Source organism: Maylandia zebra, linkage group LG18 (genome assembly GCF_041146795.1).
Source record: "Maylandia zebra isolate NMK-2024a linkage group LG18, Mzebra_GT3a, whole genome shotgun sequence".
In the NCBI taxonomy this organism is placed as follows: Eukaryota; Metazoa; Chordata; class Actinopteri; order Cichliformes; family Cichlidae; genus Maylandia; species Maylandia zebra.
In genome coordinates this window covers 2,128,126-2,152,597 of record NC_135184.1, presented here as the reverse complement: position 1 = coordinate 2,152,597, position 24,472 = coordinate 2,128,126, and the positions used below count along the sequence as shown (strand labels likewise).

At 45.1% G+C, this 24,472-nt stretch overlaps 2 protein-coding genes across 4 annotated transcripts; one reads left to right on the top strand and one right to left on the bottom strand.

Annotated features, from left to right (window-relative positions):
• LOC101465086 (uncharacterized) lies at positions 1–9,365 on the top strand. 3 transcript variants are annotated; one of them, XR_013094100.1, is made up of 5 exons: positions 3–279; positions 1,295–1,591; positions 3,907–5,306; positions 6,372–6,673; positions 7,186–9,365. XR_013094100.1 is itself a non-coding variant. In XM_004575682.3 (3 exons), the coding sequence occupies exons 1-3, from the start codon at positions 153–155 to the stop codon at positions 5,208–5,210; spliced, it is 1,728 nt and encodes a 575-aa protein (XP_004575739.2). In that variant the 5' UTR covers positions 3–152; the 3' UTR covers positions 5,211–6,063. The 3 variants fall into 3 exon arrangements, 2 of the variants coding, with proteins under 2 accessions (XP_004575740.2, XP_004575739.2); XM_004575682.3 differs by lacking the exons at positions 6,372–6,673; positions 7,186–9,365 and having other exon boundaries at positions 3,907–6,063; XM_004575683.4 differs by lacking the exons at positions 1,295–1,591; positions 6,372–6,673; positions 7,186–9,365 and having other exon boundaries at positions 1–279; positions 3,907–6,063.
• LOC101465551 (CYFIP-related Rac1 interactor B) lies at positions 9,347–23,199 on the bottom strand. The gene is made up of 11 exons (XM_004575684.5): positions 22,911–23,199; positions 15,586–15,659; positions 14,911–15,032; positions 13,437–13,542; positions 12,976–13,112; positions 12,803–12,880; positions 12,445–12,561; positions 11,847–11,926; positions 11,634–11,760; positions 11,385–11,455; positions 9,347–11,300 (listed from the first exon to the last, which is right to left on the bottom strand). The coding sequence occupies exons 2-11, from the start codon at positions 15,656–15,658 to the stop codon at positions 11,231–11,233; spliced, it is 981 nt and encodes a 326-aa protein (XP_004575741.1). The 5' UTR covers position 15,659; positions 22,911–23,199; the 3' UTR covers positions 9,347–11,230.
• Between the last annotated feature and the right edge of the window lie 1,273 nt (positions 23,200–24,472).

Below are 24,472 nucleotides of genomic sequence, written 5' to 3'. Positions count from 1 at the left end.
ATCACCGTCGGAACCTCAGAGTGTGACATCTGCCGGATGTAAACAATGAAAGCGTTAGCATCTAGCGTTAGCTCGAAGACCTGAGAACTAAAAACAGGAAAAGGTTTCCGTGTTTGTATCTCTGATGGAATATTTCAGCTGTTGAAGTAGAAATGTCCTCTCCTGAGTGTGCGACAGAGTTTAAGAAGGAGAGGATAACGGAAACCGCAGAGGGAGAGCTGGATGAGCGCAGACTGCTGGACATCACCTGGAAACCCGACATAAAGCCGCACAGCACAGGTGAGTCTCACATGAAGCTGACTCATTCTCATCACAGCTCTGCGTTGGATTAAAGTCCAGGAAAACAGATACAAAAGCCATGAGCTCATCTCACAGAGGTGACGACACTGTCAGGGGAAAGTGATGTCAGCTGGACAAAGACAGCCGTGACAGCATTAATGTTTTTAGCAGTCTGTCTGATGTCATTCATTGTTGTTTGTCTGTGTGACGCGTGTTTATGTTTGCTTCAGTCAGGATCTGTTCAGTCAGAGAAACAGTCCCTGTGAGCCGGAACTTAAATTTCAGCTCTGCGGCTTTATTCGTTTATTATTGTCCACGACTGTCCGCGTACACATGCGCAGTCAGAGGTCGATGGAGCGGAACAGGAACACGTGATGTTTTCATACAGCATGGAAATGTTATTGGAAGGAGGAGGCGGGTTACAAAGCAGCTTGCAGAGAAAGCAGCAAACCTTTACCATTTAAAGGCTTCAGTTCTGGCTCGTTGCAGCTGAAGTCATCACATGTTTAGAACAGTTTCTGCTCAACCATCTCGCTGCCTTAAAAACGTTTGATACGAAGTTTGAACACCGAAAATAATTACTGGAAAATCTTTATTTTTGGTTTTGTTTTGTTTTTCCACCCACTGTCAGGCCCTTTGTCCACACAAACATGAATATTCCGCTCACACTGGTGTGGTTCACAGCCAAGTGTGAAGCCACGTCGCTCAGGTCGCGGCTCTCGGCGTGCAGCGCCCTCTCCTGGTCAGGGAGCCACAGCATTTTCTCAATCGAGACCTGCTCTATTTTATTTTGCTTCTTTGTTTTTTCTGTGTAACTGAAATCTGTTCTTTTGTCTAATTTTGAGACATTTAGCTTTGTCGTATTTTTTCCAGTTATTACTGTTACTCGTTGCCTTCTACAACAAAGACATTTTCCATCGTTTATTCGAAGTGTTAGTACATAAAATAAGAAATTGCTTTTATAATTATTTTAGATTAATTTATTACATTTTTAAAAATATTGTTGTGCCTCCAGACGTCTCACAGCAGCATGTCTGTAAGGAGGAGGAGGAGGTTCTCCCTGAGCAGCAGCTCTGTGACCAGGAGAGGAGCTCCAGTGTGGGCCAGGAGGAACCAGAAGCTCCACAGATTAAAGAGGAACAGGAGGAACTGTGCAGCAGTCAGGAGGGAGAGCAGCTGGGATTGGAGGAGGAGACGGATACCTTCACACTGGTTTTGGAAAAAAATACCATGCAGTGTGAGGGAGACATCAGACATCAGTGCAGACCGTTGGATGTCATCTGGAAACCTGAAATCAAGTTACACAGAATAGGTGTGTGAAGCTGAGGTGGTCCTAATGAAGCGAGTGTGTCTTACATGTGTAGGAGCACAGGGTGAGGAGTACGAACTAAGGCTGCGTCCACACTGCAGGTCTTAATGCTCAATTCCGATTTTTAAATCAAATCAGATTTTTCTGTCTGCTTGTTCAAACTACAAATAAAATGCGACAGCAAACGCGCTCTAGTGTGAACGCTCAAAGCAGCCGCATGCGCAAAAGAAGACGTCACACACAACGCGCTCTGTTTACACCCAGAGTAAACAGTATTGTTTGACTGATGGCCTTTAATATTACGTTTCCCAATTTTGCTTTAAGTCATAAAGTTGTTGTGTTATTTACATTTGGCCTAATAATGATCCTTATTGCTGTTTCAGAGGAGCGCTGCTTCAAAGGATAGCTGCAGATTTCTGTCACAATCTGCAGATTATACAGAACAAAGAAAATGTTCACGTTTCTCCAACGTTGTCTTCCCAACAGTTTCACTGGATGGACAGGAAGTGTTCACGATGTCTTCTCCGGCGCTGATAATCGGCGTCTGTCTTGTGTCAGTGACGTAAAAAAGACGGATTTAATGCGACGTGACCATCAAACAGCAGTCGCTTTCTAAAACATCAGATATGTCTCGGCTTCAGTAGCACATACGAAAGTGACCCAGATCGGATTTGAAAATATCGGATTTGCGCTGTTCACGCTGTCAAAGCGTGATCAGATATGGGTCGCACAGGGTCAGAAAAGTCGGAATTGATGCGCTTTCGCCTGCAGTGTGAACGTAGCCTTAGAGTAGACCCTCCTAGCACATATAAGACACACGGCTACAAGCAGAGAGTGGACAAGATTTTAGCTTTTTTAAACCCAATATCAGTTTTGCTTAGTCAATCAAAAAAGTCTTGTTTCAAATCTCTAGAAAACTTTATTCAGGAAAAATTAAAAGTTTAAATATAATATTTTTACTTTAACAATTTCCTTTTGATTTGATTTTGATTTGATTTTGATTTACGTTCATTTGCACAGTAATCTGACTTTAGCACACATCACAGCTCCACGTCCTGAAAGCTGCTTCACTTATTTCTCCACAAATGAACATTTTACTGTGAAAGTCTGCCTGCTGACGGGGATCTGATGTTATCAGTTTGTGGTTTGGTCCCTTTGGCTCTGACAGAGCCGCGTTACTGTGAGATGCTTCTTCTGCCTCATAAACAACAGATTCTATCACGACAGTGGAAAAAATGTGTGATGATGATTTTATGACAACATAGAAAATTCATTTCTATCCTTACTGATGATCTGAGTCAAAGCAGGAATCAACTGTCACAAAGTGCCAGCAGCATCATTACAGTGTAACAATGGTGACACAGCTTTATCTGCAGTGATGCAGCACAATATCAGCAGAGGCTGTTTTCAATGGAAATATTTAAGTAAAAGTATAAAATAAGTGCATAAAGCTTCAGTTTCACAGTAACTAAAGTACCTTAACCTTTGTGACTCCACAGAGCTTCACTGTTGTCACACAATCAAACTGAAACTGATTTTCCAAGCAGATGTTGGGTCGAGCGAGCGCTCCAGCGACGCTCGGTGGAGCCGCTTCTTGCTGCTCTCTGCGGCATGTCTGCGCTTGTGGCCGATGTTGGGAAGGGAAGACAGGGAATGTAAATACAGGATGATATGTCTGTGTCACTGATATGGTGACAGTTATCACACCAAAACCTGTACCGATATTATTTAATGGTGCAGGCAAAGCTGCGTCGGCCTGTTCTAATAACAGACCTCAGTGTGAGGAGCTGAGACAGGACAAAGTAACCAGACTGTAAATAACAGGAAACACTTTCACATTAAAAATAAATAAGCCAGTGATGGAAACACGCGTTCTATGTTTTTAGCCTAATGTTTGGGTCTCTGTACACTGAGGTGTCCAGTTTATCAGTACGTGCATCAGCAGACAGCTGAAGCCAGCGTCTCACTGCGCTAACAGCTGGCTCAAGTTAGCGCGTCTCTGATTTTAACGTTTATGAAGAGATAAATGTTTTTATGATGTTACAAAACTCCTCAGGAAGTTGCAAGGAAGAATGATTCAAGGAGGTTAAATTAGGGCAAAACAAAATATTTTTATTAATACCTGGAAAAAAGACCCTAAACTACTCCATGTACAAAAGGGCTCTCCTCACCCTGAGCTGAAGGACTCTGTCAGCCTTCAGCAGCTGTTTCTCAGGTGCATCCAAATAATCTGACATTTCATCTCTAATCACAATTAGATTCTAGAATATTTTTACTTTTCCTGTAATCACACTACAAACCTTTCTGTGTCCCTCCAGACGTCCCACAGCAGCACGTCTGTAAAGAGGAGGAGGAGGAGGTTCTCCCTGAGCAGCAGCTCTGTGACCAGGAGAGGAGCTCCAGTGTGGAGCAGGAGGAACCAGAACCTCCACAGATTAAAGAGGAGCAGGAGGAACTGTGCAGCAGTCAGCAGGGAGAGCAGCTGGGACTGAAGGAGGAGACGGATACCTTCATGGTGACTCTTACTTACGGTGAAAGCGACCACAGTGAATCAGAACCAATCAGTGAGCAGCTCCTCTCTCACAGCTCTCAAGAAACTGAGAGCCGAGATCGGGAAGGGAGCGGGAATGTTGAGTCAGGAAAGAGTATCAAGCTAAGAAGGAAGAAACAGTTCAGAAACAGAGGTCACAGTGATGTGGATAACTGCAACACTGTTGCAGGTAAAAAGCCAGTAAAATGCGCTTTCTGCGGAAAGGTTTTCAAACACAAGTCGCAGATGGAGCGACATCACAGGATCCACACGGGCGAGAGGCCGTACTCCTGCACAACGTGTGGGAAAGGGTTCAGCCAAAGCAGCAATCTGACCGTCCACATGAGAACGCACACCGGCGAGAAGCCGTACTCCTGCGAAACTTGCGGGAAACATTTCACCTGCAGCTACAGTTTGTTGGTCCACATGAGAATCCACACAGGTGAGAAGCCGTATTCCTGCGAGGCGTGCGGGAAGCATTTCAACAGTAGCTTCAACCTCAAAGTCCACACGAACACCCACGCGGGCGAGAGGCCGTATTCCTGCAAACTGTGCGAGAAAACCTTCAGTCAGCCGAGTAACCTGAACGTCCACATGAGAACTCACACAGGTGAGAAGCCGTGCCTTTGCAACACCTGTGGGAAAAGATTCACAGACTTATCGGCGCTGAAAAACCACATGACCGTCCACACAGGGGAGAAACTTTATACCTGCCAAACCTGTGGGAAAAGTCTCAGCTCTAGGAAAGGCCTGATGGTCCACATAAGAACCCACACAGGTGAGAGGCCGTACGTCTGCAACACCTGCGGGAAAAGGTTTACCGAACTGACGGCGCTGAAGAAGCACGTGATGATCCACACGGGCGAGAAGCCGTACATCTGTAACACCTGTGGAAAAGGTTTCATCCAGAACATCCATTTGCTGTATCACATGCGGACACACACAGGTGAGAAGCCTTACTCCTGCAGCACCTGCGAGAAACGATTTAAAGACCCATCCAAGCTGAAAATTCACACAAGGACTCACAGAGGTCGGAAACAAAGCCCGGAAGCACCTGTGGGGGAGAATTACCCGGCAGACCAGGCCCGATAAACGTCTGGATTTAAACATCTGTTTGTGATGTGTGAGCTCGCCGTCACACAGAGAGCATCGGAAACTGTACAGCAGGCGTGTGTGAGATATCCCACAGCAAGGCTGCTGTGAGCCTCTGTTATTCTGTTACCTGTGTTTATTCCACTGTTTAGGTTATTTTGCTGTGTACTGTAGCTTTGCCTGTTAGGAGTCACCACATTTCAGTCTCCGTCACCTGCATGTTCTTGGCTCCTCCCACCTGACAGGCCCACCTTTAACATTGTTGGGGTCGTTACTCCAAAAATCCAGTATGCTGTCTGCACGTCCTCGCTTATTTAAAAGTCCCTGAAGAAAGTCGCACTTTACATCATTGCTGCATTACTTCGAGACACCTGTGGTGCAAGCAGCGCTGTATCTGTATGTGATACCACACCTCCAGTTTCTCCACAGAGACACATTTCAGCTCCTGTCTCCGTCCATCAGCGCGCTCGGAGCAAACGGCCCACCTGCTGCTGACGTGACACCGCTGCTGCTCACTAATCTTCACTCTTCTTTCCCAGAACTTCTTCTGTGGTCACCTTTATTCCTTGGTGCTTCCTGCGGCTCTGCTCCATGTCATCAATATGCTTTATAAGTTTATTAGATCTCACCACAGCGTGCGGCCTGCAGTGAACGCTCAGCACTTAGAAGCCATGGCATTCATGCAGAACGTCTTCATGTTTCCTGGGAACGTTTAAAATTTGAAGGTTTTTATAAGAGACTTGTTTCAGTGTTTGAGATCAGTGCATGACTTTAGCTGCGAGGAGTAAATGTCTGAATGTTTAATTCAAATATACAATTTAAACATTTTATTAAACTGTTTGGTGCAAGTGAAGTAATGTTTGTCGCTATAGTTACAGCATTCTCCTCCCTCCACACGGAGCAAAATTAACGAGTTGTGTTTGAGAAAAAAAACTTTTAATCAGGAGCAGGTTCGACCATGACTGTAGAAAACATGGACGACGCGACAGCTCCCCAGAAATGAAGCCAAAACGTCTCTATCGCCCCCTGGTGTCTGGCTGCAGTATAGGTCATAAACCCCGCCTCCTCCATGTTAGCGGATGGGACTGGGGTCAGACTAAAATAGATTAATTCCCCTTAGATAATTTTTTTTCCAAAGATTCTTTCTTTTGTTTTCAATAGTTCTCATCACGCTGATTGATGTCCGAGGGGTCTCCTTTCCCATGAGTTTGATTCTAATTCCTACCGCCATTGTGTTAAGTTGGGGTGAAACATCATCATAACAGCTTTGACTGACAGCTGCAGTCACGGAGAAACTTGCGTATCTCTGTTCGCGAATAGCAGATAGAGCGTAGGCTCTGCGAGGAGGGCCAGAGTTTACGCTACGAAAACACGACCCAGTGTTTTAACCTGACAGCCTGAGGTGTTCTTCAGTAAACTGGACTACCCGACAGAAGGACCCGAGGCCCTGCTGCACCTTTTCGGTAAGTTAAACGTGTTTGTAAGCTAATGCGTAACTACTGTCCTTAGCTCGGTCCTGAGACCTAGCTAAGATGAGCACTCGGCTGTCAGGGTTCGTTTAGCTAATCTGTGCAGGTGAATGAATTTACCCTGACTAAAGAAATCAAGCTGCTCAGTCACTAATTATCATTACTATACTTTTATTACAAGTATTATACTGTAAAAGCAACAGGCTGCATCCTGCTACAGCTCCTGTGCAGAGCTGAATATTAAATATGTGCAAACAACGCATGTTTTCAGTCTCTTGCCACATCTGTAAAGACAGTAACAATTTTTTAAAAGCTTGTACTTCAGTAGCTCCTCATTACTCAGGAACTATGGATTAAAGTACTGTAGTGTACTGTAATACTGAAAAAATGTAAGAGAAGAGCTTCAGATCCTGAGTGTGTGAGGACAGAAGAATCAGCTTTATTTCAATTTTGAGGGATAAAATTTATATCTGAGTTGGATGGTTCTGTTGTCTTTGTGATTACAGGAGCTGCCCTCAGATTCAGACCTCAGCACCACCAGTGACAGCAGACAGATCATCCAACATGTTCACGTGTTAACTGCAAAATGAACTGATGGAAACAGTGCAAAGGTTAAAGTACCACACTGTTTTATTGATAAAGTTAAAGACAAAAAAACAAAAGGATTACTCACCCCTGTAACTGTGTCACTGTATATCAGCATTAACAGGACCTCAGTTTGGTGTTTCAGAGAGCTGCTGATCTCAGACCTGCACAGCTTCTGTTTTAAACACTTCATGTACTCAGCTGCATGAAGAGCACGTTTGAGTTTCTCTGACACAATTAAATAAAACCTGATGAAGGTCAAAGGTCGTCACTTGTATGTTGAACTACAAACTTGTGATCTGGAATTCTTTCAGTGTTTTGCAGATAGTGTTATTTACCATAAAGTGATTCAGAGAGGATCATGTGTTTTTAAATATACAACTTTCTACAGGACTGAATATAATATCTTTATGTAAAAGTCCGGAGCCTCTGGGGAGTATCTGAGTATTTATAACATTACACAAACCAAAGGTCCCCATCACAGTGTTCATGAATCTATGAATCATGTATCTATGAAGCGCCTTGAGGCGACTTATGTTGTGATTTGGCGCTATATGAATAAAATTGAATTGAATTGAATGAAATGCTGGGTTTATCCATCTCGTGGGGCGGGCCTACGGAGGAGTGCTGAAGATTTCCCTGTGAGGGAGCTGCTGGTGAAGATCAGCAGCAGCCATTCTTCTCTGCGTGAGTAGCTTAATGTTGTTCGTGTGTAATTTACGTTGAGTAGGCTAACCACGTTATTACATTAATGCATGTAAGGTGAACTAGCAAACACCGTGGTAGTTACATGCAGCTGTCTTCTTCTTTGATGGCAGATACTCCCTTCACCCTGCCCAAAAAGGCTAAAATGACCAAAGAAGAAGAGGGAAACAGCTGAACATGAGAGCTCTCATGTTTAACACACACTTTATCCATAAACAGAGGTTTTTGGATAAAGTGTGTGTTTTTTTTTCCATTGTTTAAGCACTGCTTCCAGCCAAGAGTGATGCCATATATGCCCTATAGCTGCAGAAAAGGCTAACATTGTTATCTTTTTACAAAAAAACCAGCTGAACATGAGAGGTTTTTGGACCAATTTTGTGTTCTCCATTCTTTAAGCACCGGTTTGAGCACCGTTTAAGCACCGGCACCGTTTCAAAAGTACCGGTTTGGTACTGGTATCAGATAAAACCTAAACGATACCCATCCCTAGTAAAAACCAAGGAGGAACCTACCCGGGGGATTAATAAAGTTTTATTTTATCTAATTTACTCTAATAACTTTAATCTCAGCCAAACCGATTTACTCACGAATAAATAAAACACTGAAAAAAGCCCAACAATAACATTTTTAGGTTATCTAAGTGACTTATATATTACGTTTAACCTGAGTAGCGAAAGTCCACGGTGATCTGAAAATGATGTGCCGGGAGTTGTGCCGTTCTCGAGCTCTCGGCTTGCTATCGAGCTGGTGGGTAACAGACGTCTCCGAAAACGTCGAAGCACTTATGCAAATATGCGAAATCTTGATAAACCGAGCAGATATTTCAAGTTTACACGCCCACGTTCTCGCCTGAAAATATGTTAAAAGTTTATTTTGTTACCCAGAAAGATTAGTATGAGTAATTTTAAAACTTAGTAGAGGCCGCCATTGTTGGAAACTGGAGTTTGGCTGGGCTGCGCTATGAATTCTGGGATATGGTGGGCCACGAAGGACACACCCGACCCATCCTTCAAATTTGGGGAAAAGGAGGACGCATTTGTCGGCTGCATTCGGAGGAATGCAGCCTTTGGCACGTCGCTGTGACGTAATCTGTCTACAAATGCGTCCTCAGGAGGACGCAGCCCATGAATTTGGACACGAGCTTTTGGCTTCATTTTTGCACAATGGGAGGAGGCGGTGTCGCGTCGTCCATCTTTTATACAGTCATTGGTCCCGACTTTAGAAGGACGTCGTCATCCAGCGAACACAAAGGTCAAACCTGCTGCTTAGTGCGCCCCCCTGTGGTCTGATGAGTGACGCTGAAACCTTTGATTAGTTAACTGCTGTGTGGACGCTCCCACTCAGGACTTGATGATGACGTGAGAGACAGACGCATCATTCTTAAAAATGTAAAAAGTTTATTTTGCCAACACAGACATCATTTCAAACACTTAATGCCATACAGTCCCTGAAACGGCAGCGCTAACATACAAAGCAAAACAAGAAGCTCAAAGTTTCCAGTCAGCCGGCCCAAAGTAAAGTCCTCCTCGGTTTCCCTCGTACCTCATCCTCCTCATCATCATCATCACAGTGGTTCTTTGGTTGGCCGATACCCGCTCTCAGCCCCTCCCCTCCCCCCGACAGTTTTGTGTTAGAGGATTTCAAACCTCAACAATGTTTCAGTCTAAGCTTAACAAATGAAAGATAAATTGAGCTGAGTGTAAAGAACATACATGAAACCACAGAGAACTATTTGAAACGGTGTGTTTGGTTAAACCAGGGGACCAAATGAGGAATTAAAGCTTTTCCACCAAAGAAACTTCAACGTACCATCAAATAATTAGAACAACTCAGCACAGTCATAAAACAAGAAAACAAGAACACTGAAAAGGCCTCAGATTTACCATCAGGCTGAAACATCTCAGCTCGATGAAACTCTTCTGTAATGTTTGAGATGGCTAAACCAGTTTTGGCTGTGACGTTTTGCACCGCTGACCTCACCTCACTGCAGACATCAACAAACTACATTTCATTAAAGTTAAGAAATAAAAGTGTGAGTTGTGCAGAGCAGGACTCCACACACGGCCGTGGTGACGGGTTGGTTTTCCTGCCTGTTGGTTTGGTTTGATAAAGATTTTGGAAACAACAGCAGCAGCGGTTCAAGACCCTAAAAACATACTAATGCTCATTTTATAAATGTGAGGGGGAAAAACATTCTCAGAAGAGGACAATAAAATCTGCCTCTCCAGGAGTTTCAGATGGTTTCCATAATGTTTGGATCTTGTTCCGCTGGTGTGAGAGGACTGGTGGAGAAAATAGATCCTCAAAATAACCACAGAGGGTTTTTTTTTTCTTTGAGGAACGACAGCCGAGGAGTTCGATCAGATAAAAGCTGTCTTGGGTTCTTAAAAAAAATTGTGATGGAAAAGAGGCCAAAGTGGTGATTGAACCACCAAAACACTTAAACAGATGGACGCTGACTGATCTGTGCTGCTTTGAAGGCGACCGACTCGCATTCACGTCACTGAGCGTTACAGACGACCTGCTGAGCGCTCGCTCCGCAGGCTTGGAGATTTTAGTCGTGTGGTCGACTTTTTTAAGCCCTCTGACATCAAACTGCTGCGACCTCACTTTTGATTGTTTCTGTTTTATGAATGAGACCCAATCAGCTGCAGGCAGACCTCCAGGTTTTCCATGCGTCTGAAATTTTACCCACATGGCTGTCCATCATCATCATCATCGCCACTGGTGAACTTTCCTGTTTACTTCTGTTTCCTGCATTTACAACGTGAAGTCTAAAAGGCCAGAGTGACACTCTGTTCACTGGCTTTTCTTACTTTCCTAGCTTCTTTGTAAACTTTGCTAATGACAGAGGTGTGGATGCGACATCATCATCAGGATGCTTTTAGGCTGGAACAAACGCCTCCACCAGAGGGCGCCGATATGTTTTCTGCATGTGTGACTTTCTGTAAATTTGCAATAACCAGCAAAAGAGATTTAAGACATTAAGTCAGCTGTACTACTGCTAATGCCCACCAGGTGGCCTGTAAACCACACATGACGTGAATGCGAGTCGAGTTCATATTTAACCAATTGTTCTTGGTTTATGTCCTTTTTTCCCTTTTTTTAAAAAAAATTCTTAACAACAAAAACAGCTTTTTTTCAAAATGACAGTTTAAAACAATAATCACAGAAATATTAGATAAAGGTTTGTTCAGTAGTTCTTTTGAAATTCGGACCAAACACTGTGACCTCCCTGCAGCCTTCCAGTTTCATGTCGGGTTAATTTTGCTGCAGCATGTTTTTGATCTGCTTGGAGGTAGTCTCATCGTTCAGATGTTTGGTCGTGTACCTGCAGGGGTGAAAGGGTGGAGCTCGTTTAAAGCCTGTTTGGCTGTGCTGGTGGTTTCGATGTGTTTGTGCGGCGAGTACACACCTGAGAGCGTTCAGTAAACCCTCCACGCTGCTGGGCGGCTGCTCCTTCAGCACTCGGATGCACCCTTTCATCTGAAAAGCACCAAAAACCAAACGTTGATTGATCCCTGCAGACACAGGCTGAGGTTTCATGCTCAGCAGATTCGTGGGAAACGACAACGGGGGTGATTTTCTTAAACTGTGAGGAGATCATTGCAGAAGTGTGCAGGGTTATTTGTAAAATTTAAAAAAGTTATGTGTGCTAACTTACATCTATATTGGAGGTCTTAACGAAGGCTCCAGCTGGGTGAACGTGGTCGTACAGGATGATGACGCCGACCATCACGCGGAGGCAGAATAACACGGTCTCCTCGCTCGCAAAGCGACTGCGATACTCCCTGCGCACAAACACACACAGTCATGAATCTGCTTCATGACAGAGAAACGGTGATCGTGGTGTGTTCAGGGACACGTCAGGACTTACGGTGTGTCCAGCATCACTTTACACACGCTGGCCATCGTGCTCAGGCAGTCTGTCGTGTTTTCGATCGGCACCTCCGGATGCTGAGCAACAAAAATCAGAATCAGTTTATCAAACTGTGTTTTCACAGTCGGTGCTGAGGCTGCCCTCTGCTGGTGGGTTATAAAAACAAAAACCAGCATACAGTTCTGTGTATTAAAAAAACTGCAAATAAAATAGTCCTGAAGTACACAGACTGAATCTCATACTGAGCCTCTGCAGCTTTATTCTTCTGTTTTAGCTCAGCCTTTAAGCCAGCTTTCACCTGATTGGCCGGCTGCTTGAACTGTTGTAGGTGGGTGGAGGCCTCAGTATGCACTCTCACCATATGACATCATGCAGATGAACTGTGTTGGGAGCAGTTTGCAGCTCGTACACAGACCTCGTTATTAGAGACTGAGATCATGTGTAATGTGAGCATCCAGGAACAGGAGACTCAGACAGGAAGTAGAGAAAAGTTCCCTCAGGTAACATTTCAGGGCGGTACTGAAGGATGTAAAAAACCTCCAGCAGTGAAGACATAGAAACCCTGAATCAGAAGTGAAAGTGTGCAGGAACTTACATCTGAGACAAACTTCGACGTGGCGTCGCTTAGCGTCTTCAGCATCGGCGTGGCGCTGGCGTAAAACAGAGACATCCGATTGGCCAGCTCGTTGTTGACTTCACTGCCTGCTTCAGACTGAAAAAGTGGCAGTTTGTAAGTTTATAAAGTGAATTTAAATCAATGTAGACGTGAGATTTGTAAGTTTGCAGAGACCTGTGAGGTGAAGCTTCTGTTCTCTGAGACATTTACAGCCTGGGCTGCAGCCATCTTTTATATACAGGCCGTCATTTTACAGCATTCATGTGGTTTTTTATTCTCGTTCAATCATTGCGACATATTTTAGATTTTCAGATGCATTTTGGAGCTGTTTGCTTACAGACAGGTTGTTGATTCGCATGCGGCTGATGGTGCGACGGTAGTAGCTGAAGTCATTCTGGATGGCGGGGTTGGTCATCTGGAGCAATCAGAAAAGGAGATGAAGAACATGAAGAGGAGGATGAGCAGTGAATAACAGAGACGAAGAGCAGAGGAGGAGGAGGGGGAGCGGACCTTGAGCTCGTCGAAGCGTAGCGTGAAGTGCAGGATGTGGGCGAACTGCCGGGCCAGAGCCTGCTTCTGCTCCAGGTGCTGAGTGGGAGTGGAGCTGGAGCTGGTGAGGACGTCCAGGAGACACTGCAGGCTGGTCTCTGTGGGACGCGGTAGAAAGCACCTCTTTGATCAGGCCGAACAGTAACCTGAGCTCAGTGTGAACGTTAGCTGCTAACATCCCTGAAACGTTTCTGCATCTGTGTGTGTGTGTGTGCGTGAGTGTGTGTGTGTGTGTGTGTGTGTGTGTGTGTGTGTGTGGTTATGAAACCAAATACATACAGAGGAGCAGCACAAACAGAAAAAGGTTATTAAAGAAGGTTATGCTTCTTCCTGCTCCTTTTGAACATTGTTATTTATTTATGTTTGTTTTGTTTGTAATATTCAAACGTGCTGAAGCTGAAGCAGCCGTCTGTGGTTCTTACCGAGCTTCTGGGAGAACTCATAGAAGGTTTTGAGTTTTATAACCAGAGGAACGACAGCAGACCAGGCCTTCTCCTGCACGCCCTCCACACTGGGATTCTGGATCGCCTGCACACACACACACACACACACACACACACTGTTGTTATTATTCTTTCCTGCACGTTTCTCTGCTTTTTCACGTTGGCTGTGACCCAATCAGCTGCTTCCTGTGTCACTGTTTGACAGGGAGCGGCTGTTTGCTGCAGTGATCGCCCTCTGGTGGACGGCTCTCGCCACTTCCTGCTGACGGCGTTTACATTTACGGCTCAGCGAGTGAAAAGCACGCTCGCACTGAAACATTTGTTCCTGTTTTCTCTCGGATCGCTGACAGCACAGTCTGGCTCATGAACGCAGAAACATTTTTCTTAATCATTACCTGAAATTACTCCGCGGCTTCCTTTGTGTGGTTTTCATTCCTTTTACTTTTTAAACTTTCACTCTCATACTACAGACAGTTTTACAAAGATGTAAACAATAAAAACTGAACCTCCTGAAGCAGCGTCTTCTCATTGCTTTGTTTATGACTGTTTCCTGAATCTGATCAAATTACGTTGATGTTTGTGGTCGCTTTCATCATGTGACCTGTACAGATCAATCTGCTTTATCAGAGGAAAGTCGAACTCAGAGTAGAGACCTCATCTTCCTCATAATCATCATATTTATAACTTGTATTCTCATAATTCAAATATCACAGATTCTCGGGCAGATCTGCGTCTGCCATCATCAAAGTTTGCTTTTATTGATCCTCCTCACACTGAAACATCTTTACACAGATCTGCATTTATCGACCTCTGTGACTCGTCACTGCATCCACCCTGTAAACAGTCGACTATCAAGGATGAAAATACCAAACTAAGACTGTTCACGATCTTTTTCCTGCTGGAAAGTCAAAGAGCTCCAGCAGAGGGTGCGTTTACGTCCCGACGTCAGCAACTTTTATTTTGGAACTTTGTTCATGGAAGACTGGATCTGATAAAAATCTCAAACCCAGACTGCAGCCCGAGTTTGTTTTTCCTCCTCTGTTGAAGCTTCGGTGACGAGAAACAAAAAGCTGGCGTGTCCACGGTGGCGTGAGGAACCGGAGCGCTCGAAGAGCGACCCGTACAGGCCGGCGGCGAAGCCGTAAACGCTTCATGGAGTCTGCACGCAGATTATTTTGGATGCATGTGAGATCACGGCGATATCCACAGGAAGTGGAAATCACACCAAATCTAAAAAGAGGTTTTGATGCCTGTGTGCTCCGAGCTCTCGCTCTTTCACCTGATATGCTTTTGCATCACGTTTCTTCTCACTGCTGGAAGTGAGAAATCTTTTTTCCTGCACGATAACAGGAAGAACACTGACGCCGTTTCCTGTGACATCACTCTCACGCACGGCGCTGTAATCATAACGGCCCGCGCACACGCATGTCTTCGTCTGTGTGCTCAGTCTCACCTGTCGTATCTCCTCTCCTGCCCCTTTGTACGACTGCAGGTCCTCCAGGATGACCTGAGCCTCCGTCAGTACCTGGTTCACCTTCTCCCACACGTCCGTCTCCGACTGTGAGGGCTGAGCGTCTGAAACACAAGATCAGGGTCAAAGGTCGAACTGTCTCAGGTGGACAGCTTATTTGAATGTTTCCTGACGTCACAGATCTGCACATGTGCGTCAGACTGTGGCGTTTAACCTGTTTACTAACCCAACCCGTTAACAAGAACTCGTTAATAAGATTTTTATGTGTAAAAACATGTAATAGGAACATTTTTGTTGAACTTTGGCCTGAAAACAAAAAGCAGCACGTTGTTAATGTTGGTGACCACAAACCCAGACGGGGCAGTGAAACGCTGCATCAGCAACAACGAGCTTTGATTCTGAAACACAGTCACACAAATCACTGAGCTTTTCTACACAGTCTGAATCCTTTCACCGAAGCCCCCCCACACCCACACCCACCCACCCGGTGACATAAAGAAACTCGAAAGCTTCATGTTGACAAAGACTTTCTGTATTTACTGTTTACTAAGTGAAAGGTGAGCTTAAAGAAAAGGTCTGAACAGCCTGACGTGAACACAGGTCTGTGTGTGTGTGTGTGTGTGTGTGTGTGTGTGTGTGTGTGTGTGTGTGTCTCACTCTCAAAGTCCAGGAAGAAGTTTCCACCGTTGTTGTCGATGTCTCTGGTTAATACCTTGATCAGGTTCCCCATGCTGTAAAAACAATCACGGCGTCAGCGAACAGATTCGGAGCTGCACACGTGCGATTCACAGAGATGCAGCCGTGCTGCAGCATGATGAAACATTCAAACCGACACACTGAAGTATTCAAACACAACGACACAGGTATCGATGCATCACTGAGATTCTTTTCAAACCAGCGCACAGCTCAGTCTGTAACATGCTGGTAAGATCTTTAGCTTCATTTTCCATTTGGTGGCAAAGGAAGAAGAAGAGGTCAAAGCTACTGGATGCTGTGCTTCAAAAGTAAGTTTAAGAGTCCTACACCCTTTAACGTGAAACACTGACGATACCTGATCCAAGCCAGGATATTGGTTCATGTTTCACATTTCCACCTGTGGTTTTTCTGTGTTTGCAGGCCTGCGTTTCCTCAGTGCGTCGAGAGTTTCACGTTCTGTCTCTCAGACTCGGAGAGGAGCCCTCCGAACTCTGTCACACCCAATCTGGGATGAATCAGAGCTTCCATTATGAAACTGCTGGAGTTCTGGTGCAGCGTGTCCCTACCAGCTTGGCTTTATTTCACAGTTTTGTAATTTATGGGGTGTTCCACAATATCTGTCAGAGCTTATGAAACCTCCAGTGTGGGGTAAGTAGAAAACTTAAGCACTGTTCAGCGGCTTTACCTGGAAACATAAACAGAAATCCTCCCGGCGTCTGAGAACTGACCCTTTAAATGGATCAGAGCTGCCTGAGTCACCAGATCAACACCAAACACAGAATGTGAGCACAGATTTAACAGTGTGAGATCAGGATTTCTTCACGTCTCTTAGATGTAGTGAGACTTTTAATTGCTTGGAAGAAACACCGGCAGAGAGCAGTGGGTGCATCTTCACCTGTTATCAGAGCTATCAGCTGGATGCTGCTACAGCCGCAGCCTTTACATGCAGCACTGAATAAGAAGACAGAACAGGATACGCGCGTTTCACGGTCAGAATAAAGACACGATGTGTTCGCACAATCGAAACCACTCACTGTGCGCACACTCACTGTAACAGAGGTGAAAACACTGATTTCACAGTGAAAATTCAGCCTCACACATTAAACACTGATGTTCAGCAGACAGAGACGAGTCACAGAGGAAAACATGGCCGAACAAAAAGACGGTTAAATAAAGAAATGCAATTAAACCAGGAAACTGGTGAACCACTTCAGGTTGGGGTTAGCTAGAATTTTAGCCACATGCTAACCCTAAACCAAGAAAATAGAGCTGGTTATTCTTCAGATGAAGAGTCAAACAGACACTTTGGCCTCTGATGTCAGATTCCCACTTGGTAGTATGGAGGGGTGAATGTGAACGTAGCCATAAACCTATACCTGGTGGATGCTAACAGGTCTGTGCTAAAAGGAGCAGCTATGAAGATTAGCATCGATGCAAACATTCAGCAAAAGATCACTCTGGATGTTTGAGTCCACCAGGACTGAAGTCTGAGTCCGGAACAACGATCTTTATCCAGAAGAAGAAGAACACATGGCCCGACCTCAGTTCAGTTCAGTTTTATTTATACAAATACCAAATCACAACAACAGTCGCATCAAGGAGAGGAGCTTTATACTGTAAGCTAGACCCTACACTAATAACTACAGAGAAAAACCCAACAATCATATGACCCCCTATGAGCAGCACTTTGGCGACAGTGGGAAGGAAAAACTCCCTTTTAACAGGAAGAAACCTCCGGCAGAACCAGGCTCAGGGAGGGGCGGGGCCATCTGCTGTGACCAGTTGGGGCAGGGCCGGTGTCCTGCAGGTTTTAGATCTCACCTTGGGTCAACACACCTGAATCACATGATTAGTTCGTTACCAGGCCTCTGGAGAACTTCAGGACATGGTGAGGAGCTAATTTAGCCATTTAAATCAGCTGTGTTGGATCAAGGACATCTAAAACCTGCAGGGACACCGGCCCTCGAGGCCTGGAGTTGCCCACTCCTGGGTTGGGCTGAGAGAAGGAAGACAGGATAAAGACCTCAACATCACGGAGCCAGTCTGGATTACTTAAAGCACAGGTGTCGAACTCCAGGCCTCGAGGGCCGGTGTCCTGCAGGTTTTAGATGTGGCCTTGATCCAACACAGCTGATTTAAATGCCTCCTCAACATGTCTTGAAGTTCTCCAGAGGCCTGGTAATGAACTAATCATTTGATTCAGGTGTGTTGACCCAGGATGAGCTCTAAACCCTGCAGGACACCGGCCCTCGAGGCCTGGAGTTCGACACCCCTGACTTAAAGAGACACAAGGTCAGCTATAAACTGTATATAAAAGATGCCCATGCCCACTGTGATTGACTGATTTCAGAGTCCATGACATTAACAGTAATCAGCAGGTATCTGTGCGATGCACACGTGCAGTCTATGGATGCAGCCTGCTAACCAAGCTAGTTCACCTTAGCTTGACCCTCTCGTCCAAATATGGATACTCGGGGCTTCATTAAAACCACAGCAGCAGACAAAACATCACCGCTAAGGCTTCAAAATGTGAACTCCAACCAACAATGTGTAACGCCGGCCACATCCATCCTTTATTTACAGTCTCTCACTGAGACACAAGCTAACGTGGAGTGAAATCAGTTTTTACTCCACTGCTGCTGTTTAAAAAGAAGGACGTCACTTTGTTTGTTCACTATACATCAGTCAGAGACTCTGGGACACATTTTCTGTAATTTCAGTGTTTTTAACCGTCTCACATGTCTGACAGGCCCAGCTGACAGGCAGCATTCATGCTGAGCATTCAGATTTACTGCTGCTGATGTCACACCACATGTGAAACAAGCTGCAGGTTTTGGTTCTCTGTTCAGATGAACGACATCTGATGTTCTTGTCCAGGAGCGACAGCCTCACTGGCTGCTGGAGTTTTTAGTTTGAGTATCTGCAGAGCTGCTGCACGATTTCACTGCTGTTCCTAATAAAGTGTCTGGTGAGTGCATGTCTCCATTAGGTGGAAGTGGAACCTAAATTCTACCTCAGAGGAAACACAACAAACGGACAGTGGGTGACACAGAGTGGGTTTTACTGGAGAAACGGTGCGTTTGTGTGAAATCTGCTGCAGAGGAAACTGAAGCTTTCTGTCAGACTTTAAGTTTCAGCTGCAAACCAATTCAAACTGAAAGAAAACGTTTGCTTGCGTTGCGTTTGCGGGCTGCAAGCTGAACTGGAAGCAGCGCCTGCTTGTTGAAAACAGTCAAAAGAGGAAGTGATGAAGTCTCTGAAAGTTTGGCCTAAATTTAAAAACAGAGGAAGTAACGCAGACCGAGCAGCTCGGGTCAGGTAAGAAAGACACTGGGTGAAAATAAGAAGTCCAAGCTGCACCGATAACACATACCCAAACCAAAACATCTATTCTGAGTTCGTCTTCTTCTGACAACGACAGAAAACCTCTTAATGTTTCATCAAGCTCACATTTAGCTGCAGAGGAAGTTTCCACAGCGCTCACATGAAACTCTGAGCATTTACGTGAACTGCTCCTCTAATCCTTGGCGATTTCCTCTTTATCTGCGGCACAGCTTCAGTCGCTTAAAGCCTGCCCGTGTGGTAAATGGCCTGTATTTATATAGCGCTTTTCTAGTCCCTAAGGACCCCAAAGCGCTTTACATATCCAGTCACCCACCCATTCACACACTGGTGTGCAAAGTTCAAGTTCATTTCAGCACATTCTTGTAAACTTTCTCTGCAATCACCTCTTATTATAACACCTTTGAAGCCGTCTCCTGATCTACAAGTGTGACGGAGCACAAAGCAGCCGACACAGGAGAAAAACCTCACCTACACTGATGTGCTAAACCTCACATTCTCACTGAAGTCTTTCTGCAGAGTCCCAGCTGGTAAATGTACTGATCTGCTGACAGATAGACCAGAATAATACACGTGATACATTTATAAAAGTCTTTTCTTTATTTATCCTCAATCTGAGTCTGCTGCTCTGTTAATCTCTGAGAATATTCACAAGCTGTAAAGATATCCTCGATCATGTGTCGTGCTGTGCAGAAATAAATGAGATGTCAGAGTGTGAAGCTGCTTCTCTCTGCTTGGTGTCAAACTAAAGTTCCTCTTATGCTGAATGAACTGTGGCGGGTATCAGTGATTAAGTTGAATATAAAAACCAGTCAGACGTCCTGTTTTACTTCTTTAAAGTGCTAATAACGGAGTTTTCTGTTCGGTGTTTGGTCAGTTGGGAGCTAAGTGGGTGTTTAAAGCAGCTGAGCTAAAATTAACAAATCTTCCCCTCCATTAATAACTAACCCGCTGAAATGTGATGTTGTTTTAAGGAACATGTGGTTTGCAGAAAATTCTTTATGAGGAACCGTTCATCCCGACAGTTTGAAGCAGATTCGTTAGAAATGAGTGTGCGCTTCATTTTCCCCGCCAGGTCTTTACTTCAGACTCAGAGCAGGAAACTGAGCCTGTGATGTGGGGGAAACATCACTTTCTTTCAACCAACCACCAGCGCAGACGAGTCGCCGCCCAAACAAGCTGGACAGGGCGTGCCTACTGCAAGTACTGTATATAAAAGATGGAGGGCGGCGTTCTGAGTGTTGCATCCAACCAAATCTGATTAAGATCCTACACTCAGCAACACCGAAGCTCAGACTTGGTATTCTCTCAGTGCATTAACCTCACTGCAGTTACATTAGTGGTCAGATAATCTCACTAAAGCCTCCCACAACACAAACACAGTCCAGCAGTGAAGTTCAGGAACTCGGGTCAGCTGAGGTGAAGCTAAGTTTTGGTATCAGGCGGAAAAGTTTTAACATGAGAGTCTCACTGCTGGAGCCTCCAGTGGGCATTAGAGGAATTGCGGCACGTGGCACAGAAGAACCAGTCAACAAAAACAAAACTTGACATTAAGACGTTCCAAACTGACACGTTTCACAAAATTAGCAGCTTGACCCTGATGTAGACTTTGGTAATCCTGCACAGGTTTCAGGCTCCAAGTCTGTTTGGAGCAGGTGAATAAAGCTAACACGGGGCCAGAACAGCTCAAACTCTGAGAGAAACCTTTTCAGAGCATGTGGATGTGAACCACAAACAGCGAGACTGCTGGATGTTAGAGGATGGAGGAGTTATACAAGGATGGAGGCACAGAGGCTGTTTGTGCTGATGTGAGGACAGTCTGAGGCTCTGGTTTGGCCTGAGGTACCAAAAACACTCTTTTACAGATTTTACACATTTACCATCAGAGAAAAGCATCAAACCCTTGAATCCTGACATTCAACGAGTTAAACTGAGAAAATGTTTTTCTCCTGAAAGCTTCACGACTAATTTACACTGTGCTGATAGTACCACTGTACTCGAGTATATCACTGCCTGCATTTATCTGTCAGTTACTGTTTGCCAGCACGAAGCTCTGCCACCATCAGTCCGTGCAGCAGCCACACCGAGCTGTGATCACCTGTCGGTGACTCTCAGCTGACATGAAACACAGGAGAGCAGAAATATTCAGGCAGAAGAGAACGAAATGACGACGACTCAAATGTCGAAGCATTTGCAATAAAACGCATCTGAGGTCTCAAAGTTCAGCGTCGCTGTGCACCAACTTATTTTTGCTTGGTGGTGATTCTAATTATACTTAAGTGAAACAGCTCGAACTTCCTCCAAACTCTGCTGATGTGCACATAAACCAGATTGTTCTGGTTAAAAATGTAGTTGTTTGTGTTTGCTGCGTGAGATGTTCCTCCCTGCTGGAGATTTGATCCAACATTCACTGTGAGATGGCTTCATTTAAAACGACTCAGAAAACATCATCTTACCCGCTTAAAGCAGCCGAGTTACACCAGTTGGTTTATTCAGTGTGCAGAACTGAAGTGACGTTAAAAGATATCCCAAAATAAAAGAGCTCGGCTTCAGACTACTCTAGGTCGGCACATTTTGAAATAAAATGTGCCGACCTGTGAGTTACGTCGACTTAATGTAGAGAACAACGGCTAAAGAGCTCTGAGTTAAAGACTTTACACTAAATAAAGGCCGAGTTTGTGTCTCCTCCCAGGATCGAGCGGGACATCAGTCCGTGAGGTGAAGGTGTTAACCGCTGGACCGCAGAGGCACGACAAGTCATACAAATCATGTCTAAATATTAGACACTGGTATCAACTAATGCACTTCACATCACCTAAAACCAAACACTGAGAAGTTGGCTTTACTTAAAACATCAGTAATGTCAGCGTCATTGAGTCGTAGTTACTTATATTTACTTAAGTACTTAAGGGTCGAAAGTTACATCTGCTTAATATAGAATCAGTTAATATGACTTTCGTTTTTACAGCTAACGAAGAAACTCAAACACTGAATACAAGTAAACTTCAAACGTTTGTATATTTTAAGTTTAAAGCAGTTTATTAAACTTTATTTCAGGACATTTTCTAATAAAATAAACTCACTGCCTCAAAAACTGACTTAAGCTCACTTTTAGAGGTGCGAGTTAAACTAGCAGGTTAGTAAATTTAGGAGAACATAAGTTGAAGCTCATCAGCTGGGACACTTTACACAGATAAGAGAGTTTATATCGTTTCATAATCTGCAGCTGGTGTTTTGGTGAAGATCAGTGGATTGAACGTGTCTGCTGTTTGATGGTTGTCAAGTTTTACGCCCGTGTTTGATAAATGAAGCTCAAACACAGCTTTAAACAGTAAGAGTTTAACTGGATTCCATCAGGATCCATAAACAGTGATGTGCAGCTGACACGGAGCTGCTGTGCAGTAAACACGGAGTCGGCCATGATGATGCTGACAGTTTCACTCATCAGTGCGCGCTTCTCCTTTCTCCTCCGCACTTTCAGCGGAGACTCTGCTCCTCTTTCAGGGAGTCTCAGAGCTGTGAGCCCGCTTCAGGAGCTTCGTCTGCTGCGTCAAACTGTGATCACAGAGCTCCTCGCGCCGCCCGACAGTCGGGCTGACCGGAAGCAGCGCGTGCCAGCGGCTCCGGCTCTGTCTGCGTAAAAACGCGTAACCGAGCGGCTCGTTCCCCGCGGCACACACACGCCGCTTCGCCCGGAGCGCCACGGAGCTCCAGATTGGCGCTGAGGCGCATTTGAGCCGTGATCCGCGGACAGAGGCGCTGCGGCTGCAGGAAGAGGAACTTTTTACCCTGCGGAGTTTTTCTCGGAGTCTGCAGATTGCAGGACCTGACATGTCTGATCTGAGACCAGGATCCACCCAGAGCACTGGTCGCCCCCCTCCTCCCTGCAAATCCACCACCACCCTCCCTCTCCCCACAACACGGCCCCCCTCTGCCCTCCTCACCTTCACTGATAGCTGATCGATAGCTGCGGATCGATGCCGTGCGTCCGGGCTCCGGTGTGTCCGCGGTGGTCCAGGTGTCTCCCGGCGGTCCGCCTTCTCTACATGCTGCGCGAGTGTGAACCCGGAAAACAACCGCGCGGCACTCCGTTAACTATAAAAGGAGTGATTTCCTCAGGAGGAACTGAGCGAGCAGCCAATCAGCGAGCCGTGACGGCAGCAACTGCAGCTGCAACCTCACGGTCGACCGACGGAGGCAACCCGAGCTCCGGTGCAACTAAAACACAAAAGCAGAGCCTCGAGGCACGAGTCTGCGCACTGCTGCAGTCTCAAAAACACCAGGCATCACCAGAAAGTAGCTCCACGGGTTTTATATCACAACCATCGTCACGGAGACGTCACAGCAGAGTTATAACAACTCCAGGCTGTCCGAAGAAATCATAAAAACATCGTTTCCGTCAGTCAGCCGCGTGTTTGTGTCTCTGCTGCGCACACGAAACACTCTGCATCCATCACTCCACAAAACTTATAAAACACACAGTAACTACAGACTCGTTTATGGCATCATGTGTTTTAATCTCTGTGCTCTGATTGGTAAATTCTTGGTCAGTATTTTATTATTTTATTCTATTTTATCTTATTTTATTCTATTGTTTTTCTTCATCTTTGCTGCTCTCAACTTTGAAATGTCCACTTCCCACGCGTGGGACTAATAAAGGTTTATCTTGTCTCAATAAGAAGTCTCATTTACAATATCACAGCTGTCCTGAATATAAGCAGGCAGCAAGACGCTGATGCTGAAATCTGTCCACAAATTTCGACTGACTGTTCGGTGTGTTTGAATCTTTAATGTGTGTTCATAGCCTGACCACGGATCCACCAATCAGAGCATAAACAGATGAAACGTAAGAAAGAACACGTTACAGAAAGTCTAGAGGAACTATATAAGCTATAAGTTCACAGCGTGGAGGTCTTGGTTGGTGGTGTCTGTGTGGCCTGTTCCCCTCCCACACTGCAGAGACGTGCTTGTTAGCTCAGCTGGTGAGCTGTGCAGGGTGTAGCTCGCCTTCTGCCTGTGACAGCTGGGATGGACTGATGGACGCTACATGTCAAAAAGCTCCACAAGAATCTAAGTTCATCTTTAAATAGCACAACAAGGCACCGTGGGCGGTGTGGTGAAGCAACTTTTTCATAATATTCCATAAACTATATTTGAAAACTATTCACTTGGTATGTTTTTGCAAATCAAAAGTTTGCAATTTTAATCATTTTCAACTGTAACGTCCGTTTTCTTTTCTTAACCACGATTCCAGTTCCAGGGTCACGATTAGCTGGAGCCTCATAGGCTGACAGCTGGGTAACACCTGGATGCTCATTTTCACCTAAATATCATATAACCACATGCTGTGTCACATGATCCACTTTAAATGACTCTCTTTGCTTTGTGTCTCATTTAGTTTTATCCTAATTTAAACCTCATCCTCCTCTCAGTCGTCTGTAGCCTCTGCAGGACTTTACACTCATTCTCCTTAAACAGCAGACATTTTGCACTGTAATGCAGAACA